General features: G+C 39.8%; 1 protein-coding gene across 1 annotated transcript; it reads left to right on the top strand.

Annotated features, from left to right (window-relative positions):
* Positions 1 to 482: 482 nt before the first annotated feature.
* On the top strand, positions 483 to 23,100 carry itchb (itchy E3 ubiquitin protein ligase b). Its single transcript, XM_004574947.6, has 24 exons — positions 483 to 640; positions 3,485 to 3,576; positions 4,487 to 4,628; positions 6,695 to 6,819; positions 8,564 to 8,698; positions 9,027 to 9,072; positions 9,182 to 9,363; positions 10,071 to 10,317; positions 11,119 to 11,214; positions 11,417 to 11,591; positions 12,696 to 12,765; positions 13,432 to 13,516; positions 13,649 to 13,777; positions 14,938 to 15,010; positions 15,460 to 15,531; positions 15,709 to 15,797; positions 15,928 to 16,087; positions 17,726 to 17,859; positions 20,043 to 20,183; positions 20,367 to 20,487; positions 20,565 to 20,669; positions 20,774 to 20,870; positions 21,120 to 21,192; positions 21,551 to 23,100. The coding sequence occupies exons 2-24, from the start codon at positions 3,507 to 3,509 to the stop codon at positions 21,648 to 21,650; spliced, it is 2,667 nt and encodes an 888-aa protein (XP_004575004.1). The 5' UTR covers positions 483 to 640; positions 3,485 to 3,506; the 3' UTR covers positions 21,651 to 23,100.
* Positions 23,101 to 25,147: the final 2,047 nt, after the last annotated feature.

Genomic DNA, 25,147 nt, shown 5'->3' with positions numbered 1-25,147 from the left:
AGAAATATTTCTAACCAAATTAGAAATATGACTACATTTAAAGTCAAATACAAAATATGTTGGTTATCAAGTAGTCTTTTGATATTTTTAATGGCATGTTAAATTTTACATTGTCAAGAGCTACATAGGACAGATTAAGATTGAACAGGAATTTCTTTTTGCACACAAGAGATTTGTGGATATTTTATTCTAACTGTATTTACCTAAGCCTATTTTCACTAAACACATCATAAACACATTTATGTATCAAGTTTGCCACAGAAGATGATGGATATCCTTCATATCAAGTATATATAAAAATATATTCGTTATTTTAAAAAATGCTGCACAAGGCATTAAAAACAATGCGTTAACGTAAGGTTTATGAGTAGACTGCAAGTACCTTAAATGCATCATTATGTTTACTGACCGTCTATTGGTTCGTAGCACTACAACTCTTGTCCAATCACGGCACAAAGAGGGAGTAGCGTGCGCGCTCCACCTTGTTTCGATCACGTGATACGAGCTTACGAAGATGGTGGAAGTTTCTTCTTCCTTGAAGTGAAACCCCCAACAGAAACCCAAACATCCTGGTGAGCGAAGGCTGGGTGGACACTTTAGATACAGCGCGTTAGTTTTACAGCTCCTCGCTCGGACTCCGGTAAGTAATGGGAGCCAATAACTGGAGTTCTCATCGGTGATATTAGCTTTTTCCACAGCCGTTGGACTTTGGGATTTCCAGCCAGCCATGATGATGACACAAGCTAGCAGGCTAGTAATTAGCCTGGGCTGGGATGGCACCAGGCTGTCAATTCTGGTGGCCAGCTGACATTCAACACGTACTCAGCAACTCTAGTTAAAAAGCCACAGCGGCGAACATAACTAAAAGTGGTCAACTTCATGGCTTTTGACTTTGGCAACCAGGACATACTGTACTTCTTTCTCCGGCTAACCGAATTAGCGTTAGCTTGTTATCAATTCCTAGTTGGATTAAATTATGTAATCTTACGAACGTTTCTTAGCTTAGCATCCAAGACACGGAATGTGGAGGTACATTGAGTAGTTTCTTCTCAGCTATGTGCTGTCATTTGCGAAGGAAGGTGCGCCACACTCAATCTGATATTTTAGTAGTTCGATTAAATCTTTACGCTTAGACGTCATGGAGTCATTTCTCAGTACGCTATTGAGGAATGTTGAAGTGATTTGGTAGGAATTTATATTATTATAAATGGGTTTGTGTCAGTGAAGCAGTGAAAAGAAGTGTTATTAAAGGTATACGGAAGCTTGTTGACTCTTCGGGAAACTGACTGCACCTGTCAAACGTCACTGCTCCCAAGTGCCCTCCATTAGCAAGCTGTCCTGACCGCATAGTTTTCTCTTTTGACATAATTGCTTTGTAAACATAATGCAAGAATGACGTTTACGTTATTTTGTGCCCTCAGTCGCAATTGTTCTCAACAGTCTCCGATTTTTACTTATAATGACGGGTTTTGAGTATTGTTTGCTTGAATCGTAATATTAGAAAACCCATTTGTCCCTTTTATCTGACAAAGATTTCGTGTTCGTCATTGCGACGGTATGTTGTTTTGATGTGCTGCATTGTTTTGCCCTCTTAGTCATGATGTAAACAGCGTGTCCATGTGATTTAACAAGGTGTTAGCAACCTTGACAATAGAAGTTCAGCATATAGTAATGAAAAGCTCCTCTTATGCGGTTTTGGTCATACTGTTCAAAATAGTTGGTTCACCTGCAACACCACAGCACTAACAGGCAATAGTTGAATCAGTCTGAGTTCAGATTAGTTTCAAGAAACCCCAGATGCACTTTGTGAAATAGTGGGAGATGTTGCTTAGCTGAAAACACAAAAATCCAGTTTAGTATCCAGGAAATACACTCATCCATGATACACATTCAGCCTACTTGCAAGGATGCAAAGTCAGCAATTATAATGAATTATTGACTGAGACCCGTAGCCAACGTGAAAGTTTACCCGGGAGCTCCTCACTGTCTCCTGCTCTGCTGTGTGCGTAGACTGTTGGATGAGCTAGAGCTGAGGACCCTGCATTATTCAGTGCCACACTGAAGTAACCACAATCAAGAAAAGATCACAGGGCCTGCTTCAGAGCTTTCGGAGTTCATATACTGTTGACATGCTTATAAGCAAACAGTATAACTGGCCCTGGCAACCTTATCCTCAGAACCAATTATTGCTGTTGTCGGTGTATTTTTGGCATGAGCTTTATGTAATTGCTCTCATGTATTATATAAATGAAATTGTGATCTTAAAGTGAAGACTGGTGACAAAGATCACAAGTTTTTTTGTAAGACCCATAAGATTTTCTTTTACAGCCACCTTACAGGTTTCACAGCCTGCAGCCCTGGCCTTTGCCTCCTTTTGTGGTCTTTTATTACCTTCCATGATGACGCAGCATTTAGGAGATTTTTACTGTTGCTTGAACTGATATTCTTTTTATTTTGAGTTTACCGTCAGTCTGTTCCCTTGTTGCGGACGTTTAACAGGTCATTATACTGTTTAGTGTTGTTAAGGATGGGATCCTGAAAGGAAATACAATTTTTTTTTTTTTTAATGTAGACTTTCTACTATTCAAAATGACTCTCCAGGTGATGAGATTATTTAGGTAGAAGTCTTTGTACAAAGGAAAAAATATGTATGCATGTTGCTGATGTCCTAAGTAGGGTGTCCGTTGAGCTAAGCTAAGCTAACTTGTTTGCACAGATTTGGCGAGAATAGTGATTTGGCGTATTTTCTTGTTTATCTTAGACTTTGAAGATAATTGGGTAAAGGCTGCTTGCTTCAAGCCAAACCCAGTGAAAGCATTTGCACAGGAATATAGGAAGAAATATGCATTAGAGGTCATTTGGAGCCCACAGTTATGATACTTTTGTGTCAGCTATGGAAGATGTACGAGCTTGATGTGCTTTATGCATCTTGCAAGGTTCTTATAGTGACTGACTGTTATAGCTTTGACTGCTGAACTGCAGCTGATTAAATTGACTAATTGATTAATTCAGTTTTAGTTGCAACAAATGTAGTCTCAGTGCACTTTACAGACAATAGTTAGTGGTTTGTTTCCCAGCTTTGCCACCAAATGTCTGTGACTGTGTATGAATGAAAGTCATTGTGTACTATTTTAATCTCAGATGTTGTACATTTTAAGAGTATTTCAGTAAGAAATATAGTTGCAGTATAACTCCTGTAGTTAATGAAAATTTGCTCAAAGCTCTGATATTTTTCTATTTTACTGTACAGTGTAGATTTGCAGAGATAATTTGTGAAATATAAATATTTTTAATGTAGTGTTTCATATTTTTTTAACCTATTAATAGTCAGAAATCAGTTCAGCTCACAATGTAAGCTAAATATATTTGAGCTAAATGATCTCACCAGTATGGTGCACATCTGCAACTTACAGATGAGATCATTTAGTCATATCTGTATGAGTTCTGCATGATTGTCACCAACCTAATGATGTGTTGTCTACAGGCCTTTATACCAGCCCTATGTCATGGCCAGTGGAGCCACCAAGTCGGGCACTTCCAATGGATACCCTATTAGGGCACAGCTACAAATCGTTGGTGAGTCTTCGGTCTTCATCAAGAAGTGAAGACCGACACACAGAGGTTAAAATAAAAGTCAGGTTGACTTATTTTATTTCTGAGCATTCAGATAGCTGCTTAAGTTTTTCAGATGTTCTCATTAGTAAAAATCTGTGCTTCTTGCTATTACTGCATATTTTTTACTACCAGTTAAAAAAACAAAATTTGTATGTTTGCTCATTCACAAAGAAAGGAACAGTCTCTAATTATTATGGTAATAATAGAGTGAGAGAATACCAACCACAAAATCCAGAACAAACTGATTTGCATGTCATAGAGTGAAATAAGAATTTCATCCCCTACAACCACACCACAATTCTGGCTCCCACTAATTACAATCAGTCATTCAATTATATTTATTATATTCCTGATCTCAACTCATATTGTGTATGAAGCGCACCTCTCCACAGAATCAATTTCTTCCATTCCAACATAGCCGTCACCACGGGCAAGACCAAAGAGCTGCCCAAGATGTCAGCTGGGTCGTAGACATGCACATGGGTCCGTGGATCAGTCTTCCATCATGACAATGTCTCAAAACATACTGTCAAGCAGCACATTAAGGTCACATAGTGTTCTAACCAGTCTCCAGACCTGAATCCTGTAGAAAAATCTGTGAAGGGAAAGAAACCTCAAGCTGCCAAGCGGCAGCCTAGAAACCTAAAGGGTTTAGAGTTTTAGCGTTTGGGACTTTGTTTCTCTTCATTAAAATGACTGTCCATTTCTTTGTAAGTAAACTTGTAAATTCAGCAGGGGATCAAATAATTGTTCCCCCACTGCCTTCATACTAGTATTTTGTTCCTAAATTAAAGTTGTAAACAATTTATTTGTTTTGTTTTGGACTCCAACATCTGACTGCTCATTTACTATATGTATTCTTCCTGTTTAGTGCTATCAGCAAAACTGAAAGAAAACAAGAAAAACTGGTTTGGTCCCAGTCCCTATGTGGAAGTGACAGTCGACGGCCAGTCCAAGAAAACAGAGAAATGTACCAACACTCACAGCCCCAAATGGAAGCAGCCGCTCACTGTGTGAGTCAGTCTTGCCAGGATTACTAGACTCTTATATTAATTCATATCATAGATACTCCTATGCCATACTTCTATTTTATTACCCATAAAAGGTATTTAACTCGAGCCAAACCTGTCTAAATAAAACCTGTATTTAAATTGCAAATGTTTGAATTTATGAGAAAGGATACAGAATGAATTCTAATGTTTAAATGTGCCCATAAAACATCTAATAGCCCACTTACTCAGATGCCATAGACTGTTTATTGTCATAAATGTTACTACTTATATTTTCAGGAAACCAAACCAACTGTGTATTTACCAAATCCTAAATTTTGTTCATCTGGATGTAGCGTTTTCAGAGGGAGAAACGAAACAACTAGAGAGCAGAGTAGAGTAATTGCATCATTCACAGTTTAAAAAGATAGATCTGTATTTATCTTATGTTGCGACAGACCCTTTTCAGTCCTCTTCTTGCAAACAGGAGGTTTGAACAGTAGGTTAATACAGCTGTGAGATGACCATATTAAGGATATCCCCTGTTTTTGACATCATACAACATCTAAAACCCTAATTTTTAACTCACCAGAACTACTTGTACAAATGCTGACCTCATTATTTGAAACTTTGCCCATGTTTGTATAAATATCCATATGAAAATCGGCAAAAGCATAAAGGGCACCCTTTAAAGATTCTCTAAGCATCTCTATGGAGTGAGAAATATTCAACTATGTTGAAGGAAAACAAAAGTTTTGGCACTAATAAAATGATAGTAGTTTATATTTGTAGCTTATAAAATATGCATATCAAAAAGAGAGCATATAGTAAATAATGCCTGTGCTCCTCGGTGAGAAGAGCATCTTTCCATTGTTCAAACATTTTTACAGCCCATTTAATGGCTATAATCCCTAGAGACTGCATTAAGTGATTAATAAAAACAGTGTGGTAATTTGGGTTTTGGCTCAAAGGAAGAAGTGTACCATGCACGATTACTGCTGACTGCACTATGCGGTAAGACAAATCATCATTTCCCCAGCAAACTGTCAGTTTCTCTCATGAGAATATAAAAATAGAATTTCACTGAAACTGTGCAATTGTTTTTCGTGCATACGCTCTTGGGCTCGGTTTTCATAGAGTTTCTAGTTTAAAGAGAAGTTTAAAGACCTGTGTGTTTGGAATTGGCTTCCATTAGCAGTTACAGTCCCACACAGTTGGGTGAGTGTCCTGTGCATTTACAGGACTCCTGTTTCCAAGAATGCACTTCACATTTAGTGCACTCACACCACTTCACTTCCTGCAGTAAAAATATTCACACATTTAGCACCCCCTTAATTTTAGCCTATCTAATGTCTCCTTCTATGCAAAGTGGCCTTCTTATTATAGAACCCTCCTACAGTTTCTTTTAGACCAACGGGGGAAGCGTTATTATATAACAAGTGTTTACTATGGGGTGTAACCGGACCCAGTCCACATATCCACTGTCTCTTTTCCTGGTGACTGTTAAACAACTGTCGTAGTGACGGTCATGGACACTCACTGTCCCTGAATAGCTTTTGAACTTTATTGTCTGTGGTTCGCTTTCAGGACAACACAAAGATTTTTGCTGCTCATACAGACAAAGTGGTGTTCACTGTTTAGCTTGGTAAAACAGTTGTCAAATAGATTGCAGTGCTGGGAATTCCTGAGAGTAATTGGTTGTTATTTCCTATATTTGTAATTATTGATGCTTGTAGAACTTATCATTGGGAATTGTACTTAACACAAATGTTAGATTGGAGCTGTAAAAGGTTTTAAGACTCACACAAAATGGTATTCACTTGACATTGGCTAGCTAAGGACTTGTGATTGAGAAGTGGAATAAGAACTGCTTACAGATTTATTCATTTAGACAATGGAAAGTCTATAAAAACACTATCAGCACATATTAATCTGTCAACCTGGTTGTTGAAATGGTGTACACGGCCATGAAGAACTTTCCTATGTTAGCTTTTCAATCGAAAAAAGCATGTTTGTTTTTTTCTTTCTCTTTTTAGTTTGTTTTTTAAACTTTCAAAAGTAACTGTTTCTAAATATATTGGTTTTCACAGGATCGTAACTCCATTCAGCAAACTAGTGTTTCGTGTGTGGAGCCACCAGACCCTGAAGTCAGATCTGTTGCTAGGGATGGCCACGCTGGATCTTAGTGAAACACTCAAATCTAATGACATGAAAAGTGAGTATATATGACACAAAGGGAAAAAAAGGTTCCTACATACAAGCGGTGCGTTCTGCCTTAAAGGTAGAGTAAGGAGTCTAGTCATTTGGGTGGGGTCAGAGTAGAGCTCCTGTACTTCCACACTACAAGGAGCCAGCTGAGGTGGTTCAGGCATCTGACTAAGATGCCTCCTAGGTGAGCTGTGTGGGGACATGTCCAATTGAAAGGAAACAGCTGGGAGATTATGCTTCTTCTTCTGAGGAATACCTCAACTTACCCCTAGAAGAGCTGCAGGATGAAACATGTTAGCTTGGTAAAAACAGTGTCTTGTCACTCTGAGCCTTGCCTCAGAGTTGACATATATGATTATAAAGATATATAATTTAGTAAAATTTTTGCGAAGGGATCAAATATAGAGAATAAATTTTGCAAGCATCTGATGACAAAAAAAAGGGAAACCCTCAACCCTTTAAATGATGTTTATCACATACAGCCGTTTGCCAGTGATGAAGCAAGATGTACTCAAAAGTACCACAGAAAATGTAAATTAAGTCCCTGTTTTACAAATTCTTGTGCCTTGACAAAGAAGTTTGATACACAAGTCAGACAGCTGTGATAGGCTCCAGCACATAATAATATGCAGCGGAAAATCAATGACTTGACTGATCCAGCAAATAAGATCCTGGATACAAGCCGTAGAAATGCGCTTTGGCTAACCCAAGTAACACAACAGTTGCACATAGAACAAAGGAGATTGCTAAATATAAGAAATTATATGTGTAGACAATTAGACAGTAATGGTTAACTAGTAATTTTCTACTGCAAAAGTAAACTGCTGCAAGTATAAACCACATCACTTCCTGCCCACCAAAGTTTTGTCAGATAATTTCCTGCTGTCTGTGTGAGTTGATGCAGGTTTACATGGTTTCACTGCAGCACACGTACATACAGAAAGAATTTCAGAGCGCTTACAGATGTGGTTTATCTGACTTACACCCAGGAAAACAATCAGTAGAGTATTCCATTTATAATCTTTGTCATCTGCTTGTATGCTGGAAGATTTTTGGTCTGTTTATCTTTTTGTTTTTCCCTCATAAAGACCAGTTCACTGTGCGGTCATTTTTTTATTTTTTTTATATGCATGGACCCTGTCCAGCAGAGCAGAGCTAATGACAGGGAGCTCTGGGAGCAAATCAAATGTCAAGAGCTGACTTTGATATCAGAGCAGGGAAACACATGCTGATTGCCATAACTTTGTAATTTAAATATTCAAGATTTCATGTTTGAAATCATTTGTCATGTTTGTTTTTTGTGTTTTGGTGTTGTTTTCCACCTCAAAAATGAACCTTTTCATTATTGTACTAGGTACAATATTTAGCCATAACAGAAGCAGGAAAACAGTCTTTTAAGTAATCTTTCTCATTTAATTAAAAAATGTATTATAATATATAATTACATCTCCTGGCGGTGAGCAGGGTAAACTGCTTCTGTCACTGTGCTATCAATAAATGGTTATAACAGTACTTTTATATTTCTTTTTGTTAGTATCCAGTATGTGATCTCAGGAGGCTTACGGGGGGCAAAAAGTACTTCTTTTTCTACTATGAATGTTGTGTAAAATACTACTGTGTATTGTTGGTTAGAATTTTTTTAAGGGACATTATACCACTGACTGAAGTAAAGTTTGGTGGCATCATTAATGGCAAGGTTTGTATTTCAGATGCCATAGTAGCACTGACCATCGTGTGTTTCTTGTATGTAGTTTCTGAGGTGGTGCAGACCTTACAACTGTGTGCAGACAGGGACGAGTCAGACGTGGTGGGGGACCTGTCTGTCTGCCTTGACGGCATGACTGTTGATCCTGATATGTTCGCAAAAGCAGAAGCCGACCATCACAGTGAGTCACGGAAGAGCACAAAGAGGAACTTACATTGGAAGCATGTGAAGTTTTTCATTTTATGTTGTCATTTTTTTGTTTTATTTTACAGGACCTTTGTTTTTTTTGTTTTTGTTTTGTTTTTTACAACTTTTTTTTTTTTTTTTTTTTTTTAAAGTGAAAAAGGGGACTGAAGATATTTTGACATGTTTTTTTTTTTTTCAGAAGTTCAACTTTTCATCCATATCAGCAGTACTAATAGCAGAGTTCTTAATTATTTGACTGGTTATGTTACATTCTAACAGAATCTCTCATTTTGACTCTTTTCTCTTGCATGCTTTTATTTCAGGTACATCAAATGGGGAGTCGCAGCCAAATGGTGATCATTCCATAAGGTACAGTACATCTTCCTGTCTTTAGGCAAGTTCTACCAGTGTCACATTTCTGGTTTCTTCTTTTTTTTTTCTGCTTTGTTTATCAGTATCCACCCACCCTCCTCCACAGGCACAGTCGAGACAGCTCTCCGGCTGTGGACAGCATAGAGCACAAGTCCTCTCCTAGTGGCCGTAGATCAGTAAACAGCACAGGGTCTCCATCGGTATCTTCAACAGGGCTGAGGCCTGTTCGACCACCTAGGCCATCTAGACCTCCGCCTCCAACCCCACGCAGACCCAACTCTTCACCAGGTAAGAGATTTAATGAGTGAAAACTGCTCTAATCTGTCAAGACACTGAAACTATGAACTAAAGGAAAACAAAGAAGAAGAGACACTCTTTTTCTATACCCACTCTCTACCATCATTCCAGTGTCAAATATTTAACCCAGAGGTAGATCTGGAATTGAGCCAAAGCACAACTTGCTCTTGATATGTTTGTACAACCGGTTTCCTTAAATATGAGCTTTCTTCATGCACAACAACACAGAGATGCACAATAAGATCATTTCTAGCTAAATCCTCTCGCACATGCGCCTTAATGATCTCTTATAATCATATTAATTCCACAGTTTTGTTCTTGCACTCCAAAATGGGGCCGATTCACACAATTCATGATTGGCAGCTCAAAATGAACTTTATTTAACTTACAGTGTTCCTTGTTTCAACTATGCAGTTCATTCGCTGTCTGAAACGAGGCATTTTAAGTTAAGTTTCTTCTAATTGGCTGGCCCTCACCAGTACAAAAAGATTTGAACAAAAATGCTCATAGTTAGATCCATGTCCCTAAGGTGAATATTTTAAGGAAATGGTGACATCACACAGTAGTGACATTCAAGAGCAGACAAAACTGTCTTAAAATTTGTTTAGAGCAGTGTGAAGCCTGTTGAAGCCTGTTGAAGCCTTGTTCATATGCTCTGGCCGTGTTTAAAGTGAGGATCCACCATTTTCTTTCTTCAGCATCTTCCAGCAATGACTCTGCTGCAGCAGACTGCAGCGACGGCCAGTCAGGTTCTGATACCCCAGTGCGAGCGCCGGCCTCGGGTCCCTCATCAGCCCCAGACTCAAGTCCATCATGGGGCTCTGACAGGAACTCCACAGTGGCCTCCGGTTCTGGAGCTGCAGCAACCAGGCAGCCGACCAGCACCATCACCCCTGCTGTCACTCCCAGAGTCCCCGCAGTCAGCACAGGACCCTTGCCTCCTGGGTTGGTGCTCATTTTCTAATTCTTGCAGAAGAACTGAGAGAGGTTTTCTGTACAGTCATAAGTCATGAATGTGAAAGAATGGAAATGATTATCTAATCTCCAAAGCCATGCTAAGCAATAATAGTGCCCAAGCCAAACTACTAATTGCTAAAGCGGCTGACTGCGCTGTAGTATAAATAGACCAAGAAAAGGAAGCTTCATCCAGAGAAAAAATGCTTAACTACTGAGGAAAAAATAAAGAAAAGGGGCTGTTGCTTAGCCGTAAATTAATGTTTTCTAAAACAGAACAGAAATACCTGAACAAGGCAAGGTCAGATGAGCATTTATATTCCATTCATCAATCTAATGACACGTTAGATGACGGAGCATGCTGAATATTGTAACGATAAAAAAATCAAACGAATATGCAAACATGAGTGATAAATGTGAGAGCAGTTTTTAGCATAGCAGAATCTTCTTACTGAAAAGACAAGGTGACATGCTACTTGTTTGTCTGTTGAGAGCAGATATGCCTAAACAGTGAATGACTTTATCTCACATTTTATATATTAAACATGGTTGTGACAGTCGTGGTCTTTTTTTGGTCTGGCTTCATCCAGCCTGTAATTCTGTAAACATCCCTTTCTGAGCTCTGTGCTCCTATGACATCATTGTGACCTTCACTGGCTGTTAGCTGTTTTTCTACTAGGATGACTCATGTAGAAAATGCTAGAAATTATAAATCTGTACCTAATCTGCTAGAGTAGTGTCTTGCACCATTAAGAAAAGTGGCCTGAACTTTATCATTGTTCCTTTTTCTAGATGGGAGCAGAGAGTGGATCAGAACGGCAGGCTTTATTATGTTGATCACGTGGAGAAGAAAACAACGTGGGAACGGCCTGAACCGCTGCCCCATGGGTAAACAAAAAAAAACCCTCTATCACTTAGATTTTTCTTAGAAAGTCATCTCTAGTGTTATTGGACTGTTATAATAGTAGATACTGGTTATATTATTGTTGTTCACTTCGTCCAGTGATATATTTGTCATGTCCTTTAGCCTGGAAAAAGTGTATGGTTTTTCTGTCATTAAAGCATTTATTCCCCCCCTTTACACCTTCAGCTGGGAGCGTCGTGTTGACCAAATGGGGCGGGTCTACTTTGTTGATCACATGACACGTACCACCACATGGCAACGCCCCACTGTGGAGTCAGTGCGCAATTATGAACAATGGCAGCACCAGCGAAGCCAGCTGCAGGGCGCCATGCAGCAATTCAACCAGAGATTTATATTTGGGGTGAGACATCCTCTTTATCATGTGATGCATTGTGTTGACTTGGATGGTAATAAGCTGGAATATAGTGACTATAGGTGTGTCTCATCTGTGAATTTACAGTCTTGTAATACAAATACTAAATGCAAAGAAAAGCGCCTGGACTTCTTTAAGTTGCTTGAAGACGTTTCACCTCTCATCCGAGAAGCTTCTTCAGTTCTAAGGTCAAACTGTGAGGAGTTCCAGATTTAAACCTAGTGGGAGTATCCCGCCAAAGAGGGACAAAAGGACCCCCTGATGATCCTCTAATCGCCTGAGCCAAGGTGTGAAAATGGGTGTGGGTCCCAATCAGCCAGGGTTTCGGGTGAGCTCATTGTGAAACCTGGCCCCACCTTATCATGCGAATTCCTGGCCCAGGATCTACATCCTGGGCCATCTGACCTCAGGAATTTGACCTTAGAACTGAAGAAGCTTCTCGGATGAGAGGTGAAACGTCTTCAAGCAACTTAAAGAAGTCCAGGCGCTTTTCTTTGCAAGCTCCTTTGACTACAATGACCTGGATTACTGAGAACCTTCACAGACACAAATACTAAATGATTAGGAAATCGGATTTTGATTGAAGATCGATTGAAGGATGCAAGTTGAGAAAAAAAGCTAGATATCTTTCTTTTCTTGAAGCATTTTATACAAAATATATACATAAGTACTGTGCTGGATATAGCTTATAGTTTACTTTATGTTGCCATATTTCTGTGACATTGCTATTAATGGAAAAAGGTGGCTCACTGCTTTTGAGATGTTACTTTGGCCCTGTAGTTACAGGCCTCTTGCTCTAATATAGAATAGAATAGCCCTTTATTGTCATTGTACATGTACAACGAAATTGTGGGTGCTCCACGCCACCTGTGTCAGAATAAAATACAAATAGTAGACAGCAGGAATAAGCGGGGTGTGGGGGGAAAACACAAAAAGATGCACAGTAGTTGGGATCGCTGTGCCACTGCATATGTCCTTACACGCCACTATCTTAAAAACATGCCAAGCTTGTTAAACACAAAGCTTGGCATATCTGTTATGTCATACATACAAGTGAAGACGCTTCATTAACGATCATCTTCTGCTGTGTAGGCCCAAGACCAGGCCACAGCCACTCAAAATAAGGAGTATGATCCTCTTGGGCCTCTACCACAGGGATGGGGTAAGGTCATAATGACTTTCTAATTTAAATACAAAAGTTTCTGTCACTGTTAACTACAATTGTTGCTAAGAGACATCCACACAGGAAGCCATTTGCTTGTTGTGCAATGCTTTGTTGCTGATAGTGTTTTACCAGCGGACATTCAAGGTTCCAGTTGCTGAGATGAACTCTCACATATGTCAATCAGTGTCCTACACTCTCATTGGAAGTGGCTTAAATCGCATATTGTTCTCATATTTTCTGTCACATTTGGATTTTTCATTGTTTTAGCATTTGAACATCAGTTTTCAACATTTATTGTGACTGCCTTCTGGAACCTGTTGGATTATATTCGATGTCTACATTGGGGACTTTTTTTCTAGCAGTAGCCTGGTAGCTGCTGAGCTGCCAGCCCTGATATAAAGTGTTATATCATGATAGCCACAGCAGGATTTATTTTTATTATTTAATATAACCCCTTTAAATTAAGCTATCTTTATATTTGATTAAGGTAGAGATGTTTGTAGCATGAAAAAGACACTCGTCCCTCATTTCTCAATAATAATAAAGTTAAATAATTCAAAGGTAGCTATGCTTAATTGTGGCTTTTGCATTAATCTATTATAATGTAAAGTAAAGATGGAGTTAGGGTAGGGCAATATAATGTCTCACTTTGTGTGCTTGCAGAGAAGAGAACAGACTCCAATGGCAGAGTTTATTTTGTGCATCACCCTACACGGTCAACACAGTGGGAGGATCCAAGAACACAGGGGTTAGTGTGTGTTTGCATATTCCACTGTTTTTGTTATCAGATAAACATAAAACTTGTATATCTGTAGTGTGTTTTTTTTCATAACCTTTACTGAGAACATTAAACAGGAAAAGGTCTAATGTTGTTTTTCAGTTTGCTGAATGAGAAGCCCCTTCCTGAAGGCTGGGAGATGCGCTTCACTGTAGACGGTATTCCTTATTTTGTCGACCACACCAGGAGAACCACCACCTACATCGACCCCCGCACTGGAAAATCCTCACTGTATGTTATTCCAATGCATTCTTTTCCATTCTCCCAAAATTTTAAGGCTTCAGAAAGATATAGAAGACACAGTCACATTGGCTAACTAAAAGACGTACATTCTTTTCAAAAATAGTTTTATTGCTAATTACTGCCATAATGATACTTTGTAACAGAAGCAACAAACACGTTTATATCTCAAACCATCTTGTGTTCTTCTAAACATAATCATCATTCTTTTAAAAGACATTCTGAGTATTTTGGAAACAAGGTTTTATCTTAATAGTCTGGTTTGACCGAAGCAGGTACTAAAGAAACACAACAACAAAAAGCTGTGCTGCTATATGAATTTGTTTCTAAAAGAACTTATTGGTTTGTCTTTGGGATTTAGTTTTTCCTTTTAGTGGCCCCTTTTTAACTATCATTTGTTAGTGACATGTGATCTGGATTCACTGTCAGTGACATTCTGGCTGCACACAGTCTTTTCAACAGTTCTGCGTGCCACAGATAAGTAAGCAAGTGCGTTTGAGTTTCCAGCCAGAGAATACAAAAGACTGGTTTAATGTTATGCAGAAAGTCATTCTGGTGTGCTGATAAGCTGTTACTGAAACAAAGGCAGGTACTTGAAGACCTTTTTTGTTTGTTGTTGTTTTTTGTTTTGCTTTTTTTTGGGGGGGGGGATCAACATAAATAGTTTAATTTCACAGTTGATCTAGCATCTCACAAGGTAGCTTTGATATACCTGATAGTTATGTTTCAGCTGATTTTCAGTCATATGTGTCACTGTCCTAAGAATCCCTCTCTAATTTTAGAAGTCGTGATGCATTAGCCTGATATGACTAATGGGTCACCTAGTCTCCTACAGCATTCTCAGTCCTGATAGTTACTGAGTTGAGGCTTGGGTCTGGTTTTTTCACTCAGGTGGAAAAACCAGTTTGGGTGGAAGGTGATGAGAATGTGGTTATGTAAACTAAGATGAACAGTGGCGAAATTCACATGTTTATAACCTTCTCATGTACGTTTTTGTAAGTGGATCGCTTTTTTAAAATATATTTTGCAAGGACATTTATGTGGGCGTTCATGGGAGTGGAAGCGAGTGTGAGATCGAAATATCTGAAAGTAATATTTAAGGTATTAACGGATTAAATGAAACTCTGGTTTTTCCTTCTTTTTTGTCACAGTGAAAATGGACCCCAGATCACCTATGTTCGAGACTTCAAAGCCAAAGTACAGTACTTCAGATTCTGGTGCCAGGTGGGTGTCGCTACAGGAAAGGAGAGTTGTTGTCTTTAGAATAAAAATCTGCAGATTCCTGGCATTACACCATATCCACTGACACTATGTGGAAAATGGAGTATTTCATATCTTTCTAATGGATCTCTCAAATTGCATGATGAAACAAAGTAGAGATGAATTCCGTTTAGTCAGTCATAAATTTATTCACGGTGACTGATGACCTTAGGTTCATTTCAACTCAATTTGTTGTTATCAAGTCTGAACTCCCACAGTCTTCGATGGATAACAAAAAATCCCAAGTCATCATAAACAGGGGAGTGCACTGTTTTTGCTTTATTTAGTGTGCATGTGTAATATTTGTGTGCGTACCATGTTAAATTAAAAAAAAAACGTAATCCTTCCTTTAAGGCGAACCAGTGAGTCTTCACTGCAAAATTAACTGTTGCTGGCATTTTTCTTTTCTCCAGCAACTGGCGATGCCTCAACACGTCAAGATCAACGTATCCAGAAAAACCCTGTTTGAGGACTCCTTCCAGCAGGTACAGCAACCACCTTGAGCCACACTGTTCATTGTATTTATTAATGCATAATAATGACAAAAGTGCAGGGCATAAAGTAAGCAGACTGTAAAATTCCTAATTATGATACTGGGGTATTTTGTTTTAGAATAATAGTGATTTCACAGGTGGTATATCAGTCTGTTGTCTTTGTTGTAGATAATGAGCTTAAATGCTCAAGATCTGCGAAGGAGGCTGTGGATCATCTTCCCTGGAGAAGAAGGGCTTGACTATGGCGGTGTTTCCAGGTTAGTTATGAGAAGTCTCAGAATTCATAGCATAGAACTATTATTGGGCTGCTGCTGTCATTTTTATTTATGTATTTGCTGGATTTCTCATCCCACACTCACTTCTGCCTTGTCTTCTCCTCACTCACAGGGAGTGGTTCTTCCTGCTGTCCCATGAGGTTTTGAACCCGATGTATTGCCTGTTTGAATATGCTGGTAAAGATAACTACTGTCTTCAGATCAACCCAGCCTCCTACATCAACCCTGACCACCTCAAGTATTTCAAGTTCATAGGACGCTTTATTGCCATGGTTAGTCACTTTCTCATATGCTGGTTTTAAAGCTGTAATGGCAAGTAAGATATTGTAAGAGTCACTGTAGCATTATTTATAACAGTAAGGTGTTTCTCTTTGGCTCTCAGCGAAGGCGGTCGCACTTTTCTCCTCTCCCTTATCTTCCCTGCTTAGCTCCTCATGTCCTTGTCTTGTCTCGTGTTTTTTTTGTTTTTTTTTTGTAATACTTTCCCTGGAACACACTCTCACAGTCTGTTTCTAAAACCTAAAGAGAATTATGGATTTGATCAACTGGTCTCTGAATGCTATTGACACCCTTTTCTCAACGAGAAGTCTGGGCTCGGGAGAGCCCGAGTGCCCTGGAGGGACTTTCCCTGCCGGATACACAATGGACGGGTGGCAGACATGGAGGATCGTGTGCCTGGCGGGACTGTCGATCGAGGACGCTGAAGATATCTACCTATTCGGAACCATGATAACAGGGTTCTTGCTGATCGGAGCTGGCTTGGCCCTGGCTTATCGGAGAATTAAGAAAGCGGAACTGGCTGTTCAAACCCCCCCCAAGGCTGCCCGCTGGGATTGAAACGATGGGACGAGGTGCGGCTTCTCAGGTAGGGCTCACTGAATGCAGCATGGTTAAGAGCTTGGAGGCGCTAACGGCTGCAGTGAAGGCTCAGAATAACACCTCTGAGCGTATATTGGATTACATCAGGGAAGAATCCACTCGGAACAACACCTCTGGGCGGAAGCTGGATTACATCGCGGATCAGTTGGCTGCGGTCATGAGGTCTCAGAATCTGCTCTGTGAGCAAAAAACTGAAAAGACCACAGAATTGAAGGTAAATAACATCATGGAGAAACTCGCAGCTATCCAACGGGAGATTGAGAGACCAGTGTCGGTGTCGGAGTGTTAAAACAGCTTGAAATTCTCATGAGTTGTTTGTAAAAGAAAAATCACCATTATAATAATGCGGCTACCCCTTCGGCGCCAGCTGTGGGCTCAAGGCCGGAACCGAACAAAAACTCCCTGATAACGACTGTTGAGTCTGTTCCTTCCCATTCCATGCAAGGCCACCTGGGTTGGCTGGTAGACTGTTTTCTTAGCCTGGCAGGGCAAAGGACGCTGTCTCAGCTGAACTATGGACACGCACACACATACACTTACACTGATAAGCACACACTCATCCCCCTCCATTTCCAAACGCCTTCGATGCTTGTTTCCTGCGGGGGAACACGTCAGGTCTGTGTGACGCGCTGGGATGGTAGCGCTGTGCAGGGCGGCTGCTGTGTTCGCTTCGGATTACTCCTCACCCCCACCCAATCCTGTGGCTTGTCATGTCCTTCACAATGTTGTGCTGTGGACATTTTTGTGCTTTTTGTGCAGAGGAGTTTTGTTTCCTGTTCTCATGCTGTCCTACCATGGAAGCACAGCATGAGTAGAGGTCTCTTTTTCCTCTTGTACTTTCCCATTGTAATGTACATTTCAGTGTTTTTCAGTAACGCTACCGATCTCAGACTTGTATCCCCATGTAATGTCTGTGTTGTGTGTGTATGGTCGGGGGGGGGGTCCCATTTCACTGCAGGGCAACCTGCATGTGGCGAATAAAGCTTTGATTGATTGTGTGTAATAATGATGAACATGCATTTCCCCCTCAGGCTCTTTTCCATGGCAAGTTCATCGACACTGGTTTCTCACTGCCATTTTACAAGCGCATCCTCAACAAGCCGCTGACCCTCCACGACCTGGAGTCCATTGATCCAGAGTTCTACAACTCCCTCATGTGGATCAAGTGAGTTCACAAAACTGCTGTGTGTGTAAAGCGGTTTGAAAGACGATGCATTCTTAATTATTCTCATTCTAAATGAACTTGTTGACATTTCTTATTACAAAGTTACTAATACATTAGATTGTTTATGTCTTTGTATTGGTGTGTATCACCCTATACATCTCAGGTTTTATTTATGACGAGAAGAGTAACAGTGTGCTTAATGTGCTGCTCGTGTTTATTTGTGTGGAGAAATGACACATCACTGCACTTTGTTACACTAACTCATTAATGAAAGAAGAACTGTCCCCCAAACGGCAGGGGCTGTAATAAAACTTTGATGTTTTATGATTTTTTTTTTTTTTATTACAACATGCTGACGTCAGCCTGCTGACAACGAGCTGATACCTGACCTTTGACCTGTGACCTTGAAGCACATACAGTCTAAAATGGTTTATTTTCTATCTTTTTCACCCACATGATTGGGGCAGAATTGGCTGAAATCTTTTGCTTTTATAAGCTGTAAAAACGTGAGATTTTTAAGATGTATTCATGCAGCGTGTGATTTCTTTTGCGAAACATTATGGGTCCATCTTGACGTTGTAGGGTCTCATATTGGGGGGGAGTAACCATATGTCCTTTCATATTGCACTGGTCAACTTGGGCGCTAAAAATGAAGGTCAACCCAGTTGCTCACATCCCCAGAGACCCTGTTATTGGGAAGTTTGAAGAAAAGAAATTGTGGGTAAAATAAAGCTTTTACTGCTTTTCACATTTTGTGGGGCCTTGACTTTGATCCGATAATTTTTTATTTTATTTATTTATTTATCCATCCATCCATCCATTCGCTTCCGCTTATCCTTTTTCAGGGTCGCGGGGGGCGCTGGAGCCAATCCCAGCTGTCATAGGGCGAGAGGCGGGGTACACCCTGGACAGGTCGCCAGTCTGTCGCAGGGCTAACATACAGGGACAGACAACCATTCGCACTCACTTTCATTCGCACATTCACACCTAGTGACAATTTGGGTTATCCAATTAACCTATCCCCACTAAGTGCATGTCTTTGGACGGTGGGAGGAAGCCGGAGTACCCGGAGGGAACCCACGCAAACACGGGGAGAACATGCAAACTCCACACAGAAAGACCCCGGCCTGATGTTGGAATTGAACTCAGGACCTTCTTGCTGTGCGGCAACAGTGCTAACCACCGTGCATTTATTTATTTATTTATTTATTTATTTATTTATTTATTTATTTATTTATTTATTTATTTATTTATTACCAAAAATTAAATAGACTCAAGCTGTCATGGGTTTTTTACCATCACATAATATCTTGAAAACTGTGGATGCTACACTGCTGACAAACAAAACAAATTAAGCCGATTACATATTTCCTGTCTTTGTGGGGACAGCCAATTGAAATGATGCCTCAAAACCCCCTCAAGATGAGTACTGAGCTCAGTCATTTGGGATTGCAAAGTCTAGTCCTATTAAGTAATCTAACCTACAAAGAACTGGAGAAAAAAATCAGTGAAGTCTTATCTAAAAAGCTTGAGAAGAAAAGTGGCTAGACTTGAGTGTTTTTTGAGTACGTTTCACATCTCATCCGAGAAGCTTATTCAGTTCTGGAAGTTTTATATTAACTGGCTACAGATGACATAAATATTTTTATGCCATCATTAATTGTCAACAGAACCCCAGCACAATGATCAAAACCTCCATTAACATCCTGCGGTTAGCCAAACATCTCATGTGATTTTTAGTCCTTTTTAGTCACATGAATAACTGTGACTAGTAACTCAAAACTGAATTCACATTTTTACAAAATAATTGATTCCATGTTCTTCAGTCACTTTTAATTACCTTCTAATGCTAATCTAATCTAATTCAAGCTTAACATTTCCTGGGGAAACCATGAAGAAAATGTTCTTAAAATTGGGCCTTGAGTAGCTCTAAATCCCCTTAGGCAACATTTTAGCTGGATGAGCGGAGGAAGAAATGTCGTCAGCAGCATTAATAGGTCACTGAAACGTGTTAGTCTTTAACCCTTGGTCAGGTTTTCAAATCATTCTTGGCTGCAGCAAATTTCCTGTGGTGTTAGACTCTCAGAGCTTTAAGTGTAGAATGTGTCATGATAACGGAATAACATGACACGGATGAAAACTTGTTGTAACAGTAATGCTGCAGGGACCTTGTTGCTCTTTAGGGATAACAACATTGAGGAGTGCGGGCTGGAGATGTTCTTCTCTGTTGACAAGGAGATCCTGGGGGAGATCTCCACCCATGAGCTGAAGCCAGGAGGAGGTGACATCCAAGTCACAGAAGAGAACAAGGAGGAGTACATCAGGTGGATTTCAGGGTTTTCCATTTAGTTGTTAATTCAGATCATTGTCTATTATTATTATTATTATTATTATTATTATTATTATTATTATTATTATGTCAATTCAATATAAGGCTCATATGACATGTTTATTAAGATAAGAGTTTTTTTTAGGTTTTAAGGTTGGGCTTGTGTTTGCCTGTGCAGGCTGGTGGCAGAGTGGCGCCTGTCCAGAGGAGTAGAAGAGCAGACACAGGCTTTCTTTGAAGGCTTCAATGAGGTCCTCCCTCAGCAGTACCTGCAGTACTTTGATGCAAAAGAGTTGGAGGTATGCTTAAAGACAAATACTCAAGAATGGAGTGGGCGGTATACTTTTTGTCTTAATGAAAATGTATTCCATCCCAGGTCATGCTGTGTGGTATGCAGGAGATTGACCTGGTAGACTGGCAAAGAAACACCATCTACAGACACTATGCTCGCAGCAGTAAACAGATCGTCTGGTTCTGGCAGGTCAGTGTGAAGCCGAAGGAGTGACTCATTAAACTGAAGTTTATAATAATATGATAATATGGTCTTTAATCTTTCTTGTTTTTTGTTTGTTTTTTCTCCTGCAGCTGGTGAAGGAGATGGACAATGAGAAGAGGATGAGACTGCTGCAGTTCGTCACTGGTACCTGTCGCCTGCCAGTCGGAGGCTTCAATGACCTCATGGGTAAATATTGCAGGGATGACCATTTGAAGTGCCAAATGATTCTACATGCAGCATGACGCCAAAGGATAACCTACAAAGTTTTGTTGGTGGTTTATTTCAGTTGTATGTTTGTTCTCATTGTTAAGATTTAAGCCATTTGTAGCCTTTAGTGTGTTAGGTAGGAAACTGTCAAATTATTGCAATTTGTTTTGAAAGTTCACCTTTTCTGTAAGGATCAAACTTAACAGTGAGTTGTGCTTCACCTCGTAGGAAGCAACGGTGCTCAAAAGTTCTGCATTGAGAAGGTGGGAAAAGAAAACTGGCTTCCCAGAAGTCACACATGGTGAGTTCATACAGAGGACTAAAGAAACTACTGGGTGCGGATGGATGATAATGGGCATACACCTCACACCCCACCTCATGTAAAAGAACAGAACTGTTTTGAGTTGCAGAAGTGTTATGGACAGTGTTGAAATAACTATGGAGACAGTACAGTTTTCCAATTGGGCCTGGATATTATGAATGCAGATTTACAACCTACTTCAGAGTTGTTTCAACTGTCCTTAAACTTCTTTAGTTTTCATCCAAGCACACAGCTCCACACTGACATAGACTCACTTCAGAATCAAGCTAGGTTTGTTGTGGTAGCACCAGAATCAGCTTTTCAAGCTAAAATACATTTTTTAATGTTCATTTTCCAGCTTCAACAGACTGGATTTGCCACCCTACAAGAGCTACGAGCAGCTGAAAGAGAAGCTGATGTTTGCCATTGAGGAAACGGAAGGCTTTGGACAGGAGTAAAGAAAACCAGGAGGAGCTGGGTGCAGGAGTCTGGAGGAATGAAAAAACCCCACCAGTGTTCAAATCAGGGAGCCTCTTTAGAATAGGCAGGAGTTTTTGGGAGTTTGTGCTCATGCATGCACTCACATGTGTAGTACTTCTATGGGAGCATATGCTAGACTGTTGTCTGCATGTTGTTGGGTTTTGGGCACGGGCCCTGCACACTGCAGTCTCAGCAGGCCTCTGCACGCCCGACAGCTTGGAGAAATTTTTGTATCGTTTCAAACCAAAACACGGACGCTGCTCCCATCTCTCAGAATGTGCACCGCTCTATGCCCGGTGAACTCGTCCTCTGTGACATCTGTTTAACAAGACTACAGGTCTTTTGTTTTGTGCTTTCGACTCATATGATCATGTCAGGTAAGAAGGAGGGGTTAAACTGAAAACATCTTGACCTGACGGAGCACAAGAAGTTCCAGGAGTAAAACCTTTAAAGAGATTGAGAGGGTCTGCTTTTTCTTCTAAAACTGATGTGAGAGTCACCAAAAATCATTTTTAAATTCTGTTGTTTTAGAATCGAACTCACACTTTGATCTGCATGTTAATTATAACAAGACCCTTTTTTTCCCTCAAAAGTAGTGCTTCAAACTTTTACTAACAGACAATCCTGGTGCTTCAGAGAGATTTGGCCACATGCCTATTTTGCGTTCCTGCTTCTTTAGTATTTGATCTGGGAATCGATTCGATGATTGTGAAAAGTGTTGTAACCTCCATTGTCTTTAGTGGTGGGAAGAGTGGAAGAGAACTTAGAGGCCCTAGTTTTATAGGGCCAGAGTTTGCACGCTGTGATGTGTGATGGGGGACACTGTGGATTAGAGTATCCTGGGGGAGTCTTTTAAGTTATTCATCTTAGTATCAGCTTTAAAATGTTTTCCAGCTTTCTCCTTTTATTTCACGGGATAGTCTTGATTAAAAATTAAATAAATTAACATCCTGAGGAAATCCTTTTTAGTAATTAATGAATCGAGATTTGTTTTGATGCTATTTAAAGTTAAAAGTTTGAAAACAAGACACCAAAATCAAGTCAAACCAAATCAACTTTTAAATGATAATGGATATTTTGAATGCTCACTTAACAGCTTGAAAATAAGCAGTTTGTAGCTTTTTGTACACGTGTAGCATTTGAATTGGATCGAGCGCTTTGCCTTAGTTGAACTTTTACAAACCCTACAGCGAGAGACAAAATGAAAGAGACAAAGCGTTTTGGAATTGAAAAAGGTTGAATTCTGTCTTCCCTTTTCCACTTAGAGGAACATTTTACCTCTAAATGCTTTTAGCAGAGAAAGCAGTTTGTAATTCTATAGTTTGTGGATTTGGGTAATTCTAAGAAAAACAGAATTTTAAAGCTGTGCGAGGCATTGTACTGCTTCAAGGAAAAAAAATAAAAGTCATGAATTCCTGGGAAGAAAAAGTCTGAGATTAAAGTGGTAAATTTATAAGAGGGGGAGGGGTGAGCCCGGACTTCAAATTCAGACCCGAGACGACACCACCTGCTGGTTCGTGCCTGCAGTGTATCACAGCTGACAATTATGGTCACAAAATGACCTTCTCATTATAAACATCTGCACTTTGAAGATACTCGCTCATGATTCAGGCCTGTTCAAATGAAAATAACATACAGACCGAGATGCTGTGATAGTTGTTATCACAGACCAGCACTCTGTAATGTGACCACTTCTTACCAAAACTTTTTTTTTCTCCTAAAATAACCACTTTAATCTCAGACGGGATCTTGATTTTTATTTTTTATTTTTTTTAAATCCTGCATTATTTTTAATGTCATGATTTTAAGCTTTTTGTTTTGTTTTTTGTTTTTTTTTTTCTTTGAAAATGATAAGTCTTCCATAGCTTCGTATTCTTAAATTTTTTTACCTTACCTAGAATGCATTACGAAAGTGAAAAGGTGTGTTTGTGTGTGAGAGAGATTCTTGCTTCACCTTCTAGGTTATGTATCATGGAACAGCTGACTTGGGCAGATTGTTGTATTAAAATGTGAATGCACAAAGAAACCTCCTGATGCTTTGCCAAGGTGGTATCCAGAGTTTTGTGTGTGTGTGTGTGTGCGTGCGCGCGCTGAGGTTGGTGTAGTTTGGCATCAATCATATGAAATTTAGAGCAGCAGGTAGTGTGGGTTCTCATTTTTAGAGCGCTCCTTTGAATGATTCAGGTTACACACTTGAAAGACTGTTGGGGTCACTGATGGGGGCATTGGATTCAGGCGGTGTTAGTCTAATAAAGCACGGCACTTTCTTTCCCAACACCCCCAGCTTGTGCGAGTTCCATTCTGCTTTGTCTGTACCCCTGGACTCACCGTTTCCACGTGCATGGTGAGATCATCTGTCATTAGCCTTCAGGTAGCCTTATTTCCACCCTCGGGCTTCAGGCATGCTTTGTTAGCAGCTTGAAGCCGGCAGAGATGATCCACCGCAGGTTGCTTTATGCTAAAGTGAATACTCTGGACTGCACCAGATTGAGCTTGGGGGGGGGGGGTGTCACATGGCCTGTTTTTAAATAGTCAAGTGTGACCTCGGCTAGGACAACAACTACTGAGACAATGCTAGCATAAAAACTGATGAATGTATCAAGATGGAAAGTTGGTCTAGTTGCCTATTTACAGCTTTGCCTCAGATTGTTTTCCCTGATGCAGGATGATTAAAATCTTGGGAACATAGTTGAATAGATATGTAAATATTAACTGCTTCTTTTTTTCTTTTTTGGGTTTTAATTTTTTTTGTCTAGAAGCCTCCATATCCAAATAAACCACTGTCACTCCCCTGTACATGAAGTTGTAAATGGTGTCAATAACAAAGTTTCTTTTTTAAAAGAGAGGTTTTAAAAAGAGGTTTATGTTAACACTATTTTCTTTTCCCTGTTTAATTTCTGATGTATATGAACGATGTGTAATATAGATAATGCCACCTTAATAAATTAACTCAGAAATGTGTGTGTGCCTTTACTGGGATGCAGTTGGTAAAAAAGACATTTTGTATCATCTTGTTTATCACTTTGATTTACTTAGTCTTGCTTGCCCTGGCAGGTTTAAGGACACAGTTGTGGTTTGGTTCCTTATCCTCTCTGCTATGATAAACATTTTCTCCTTACATGTGGTGTTTCACTACCCACATTATCAGGGTATTTACTATGCCAGATGCATCCTGGTTGCTTTTCCCAATAAGCAAGCTTGCATGCTTTCTTGGGACTCTGATCTAAAATGCAACTGCAGTTATGCAACTGCAGTTACCCAACAGCAAGAGGGTCAAAGTCTAAGTCAGCGCGAGCCGTCTGTTATAAACTGCTAAATCTACCCAGGCATATGCAAATTGTAAAGGCCGATGCGTGACCCACCTGTTACTGGGAGACAAATGAGATCAATAAACTTTGGTCAGAGTAATGGGTTAAATCACAAACTACCTTTATTTACCGATTTTAATTGACCTTTTTATATTAATACATTTCAA

This window comes from Maylandia zebra, linkage group LG20, assembly GCF_041146795.1.
Source record: "Maylandia zebra isolate NMK-2024a linkage group LG20, Mzebra_GT3a, whole genome shotgun sequence".
Taxonomy (NCBI): Eukaryota; Metazoa; Chordata; class Actinopteri; order Cichliformes; family Cichlidae; genus Maylandia; species Maylandia zebra.
The sequence above is the reverse complement of the archived record's forward strand: the minus strand, read 5'-3'. Positions and strand labels throughout refer to the sequence as shown.

What these genes read in the sequence shown, in the direction of transcription:
- itchb (XM_004574947.6), top strand. Translation starts at nt 3,507, where the DNA reads ATGGCCAGTGGAGCCACCAAGTCGGGCACTTCCAATGGATACCCTATT. An exon ending in ACAGGACCCTTGCCTCCTGG is followed by an intron (nt 10,318 to 11,118) that starts GTTGGTGCTCAT and finishes TCCTTTTTCTAG; the next exon opens with ATGGGAGCAGAGAGTGGATC. An exon ending in TAGGACGCTTTATTGCCATG is followed by an intron (nt 16,088 to 17,725) that starts GTTAGTCACTTT and finishes TTTCCCCCTCAG; the next exon opens with GCTCTTTTCCATGGCAAGTT.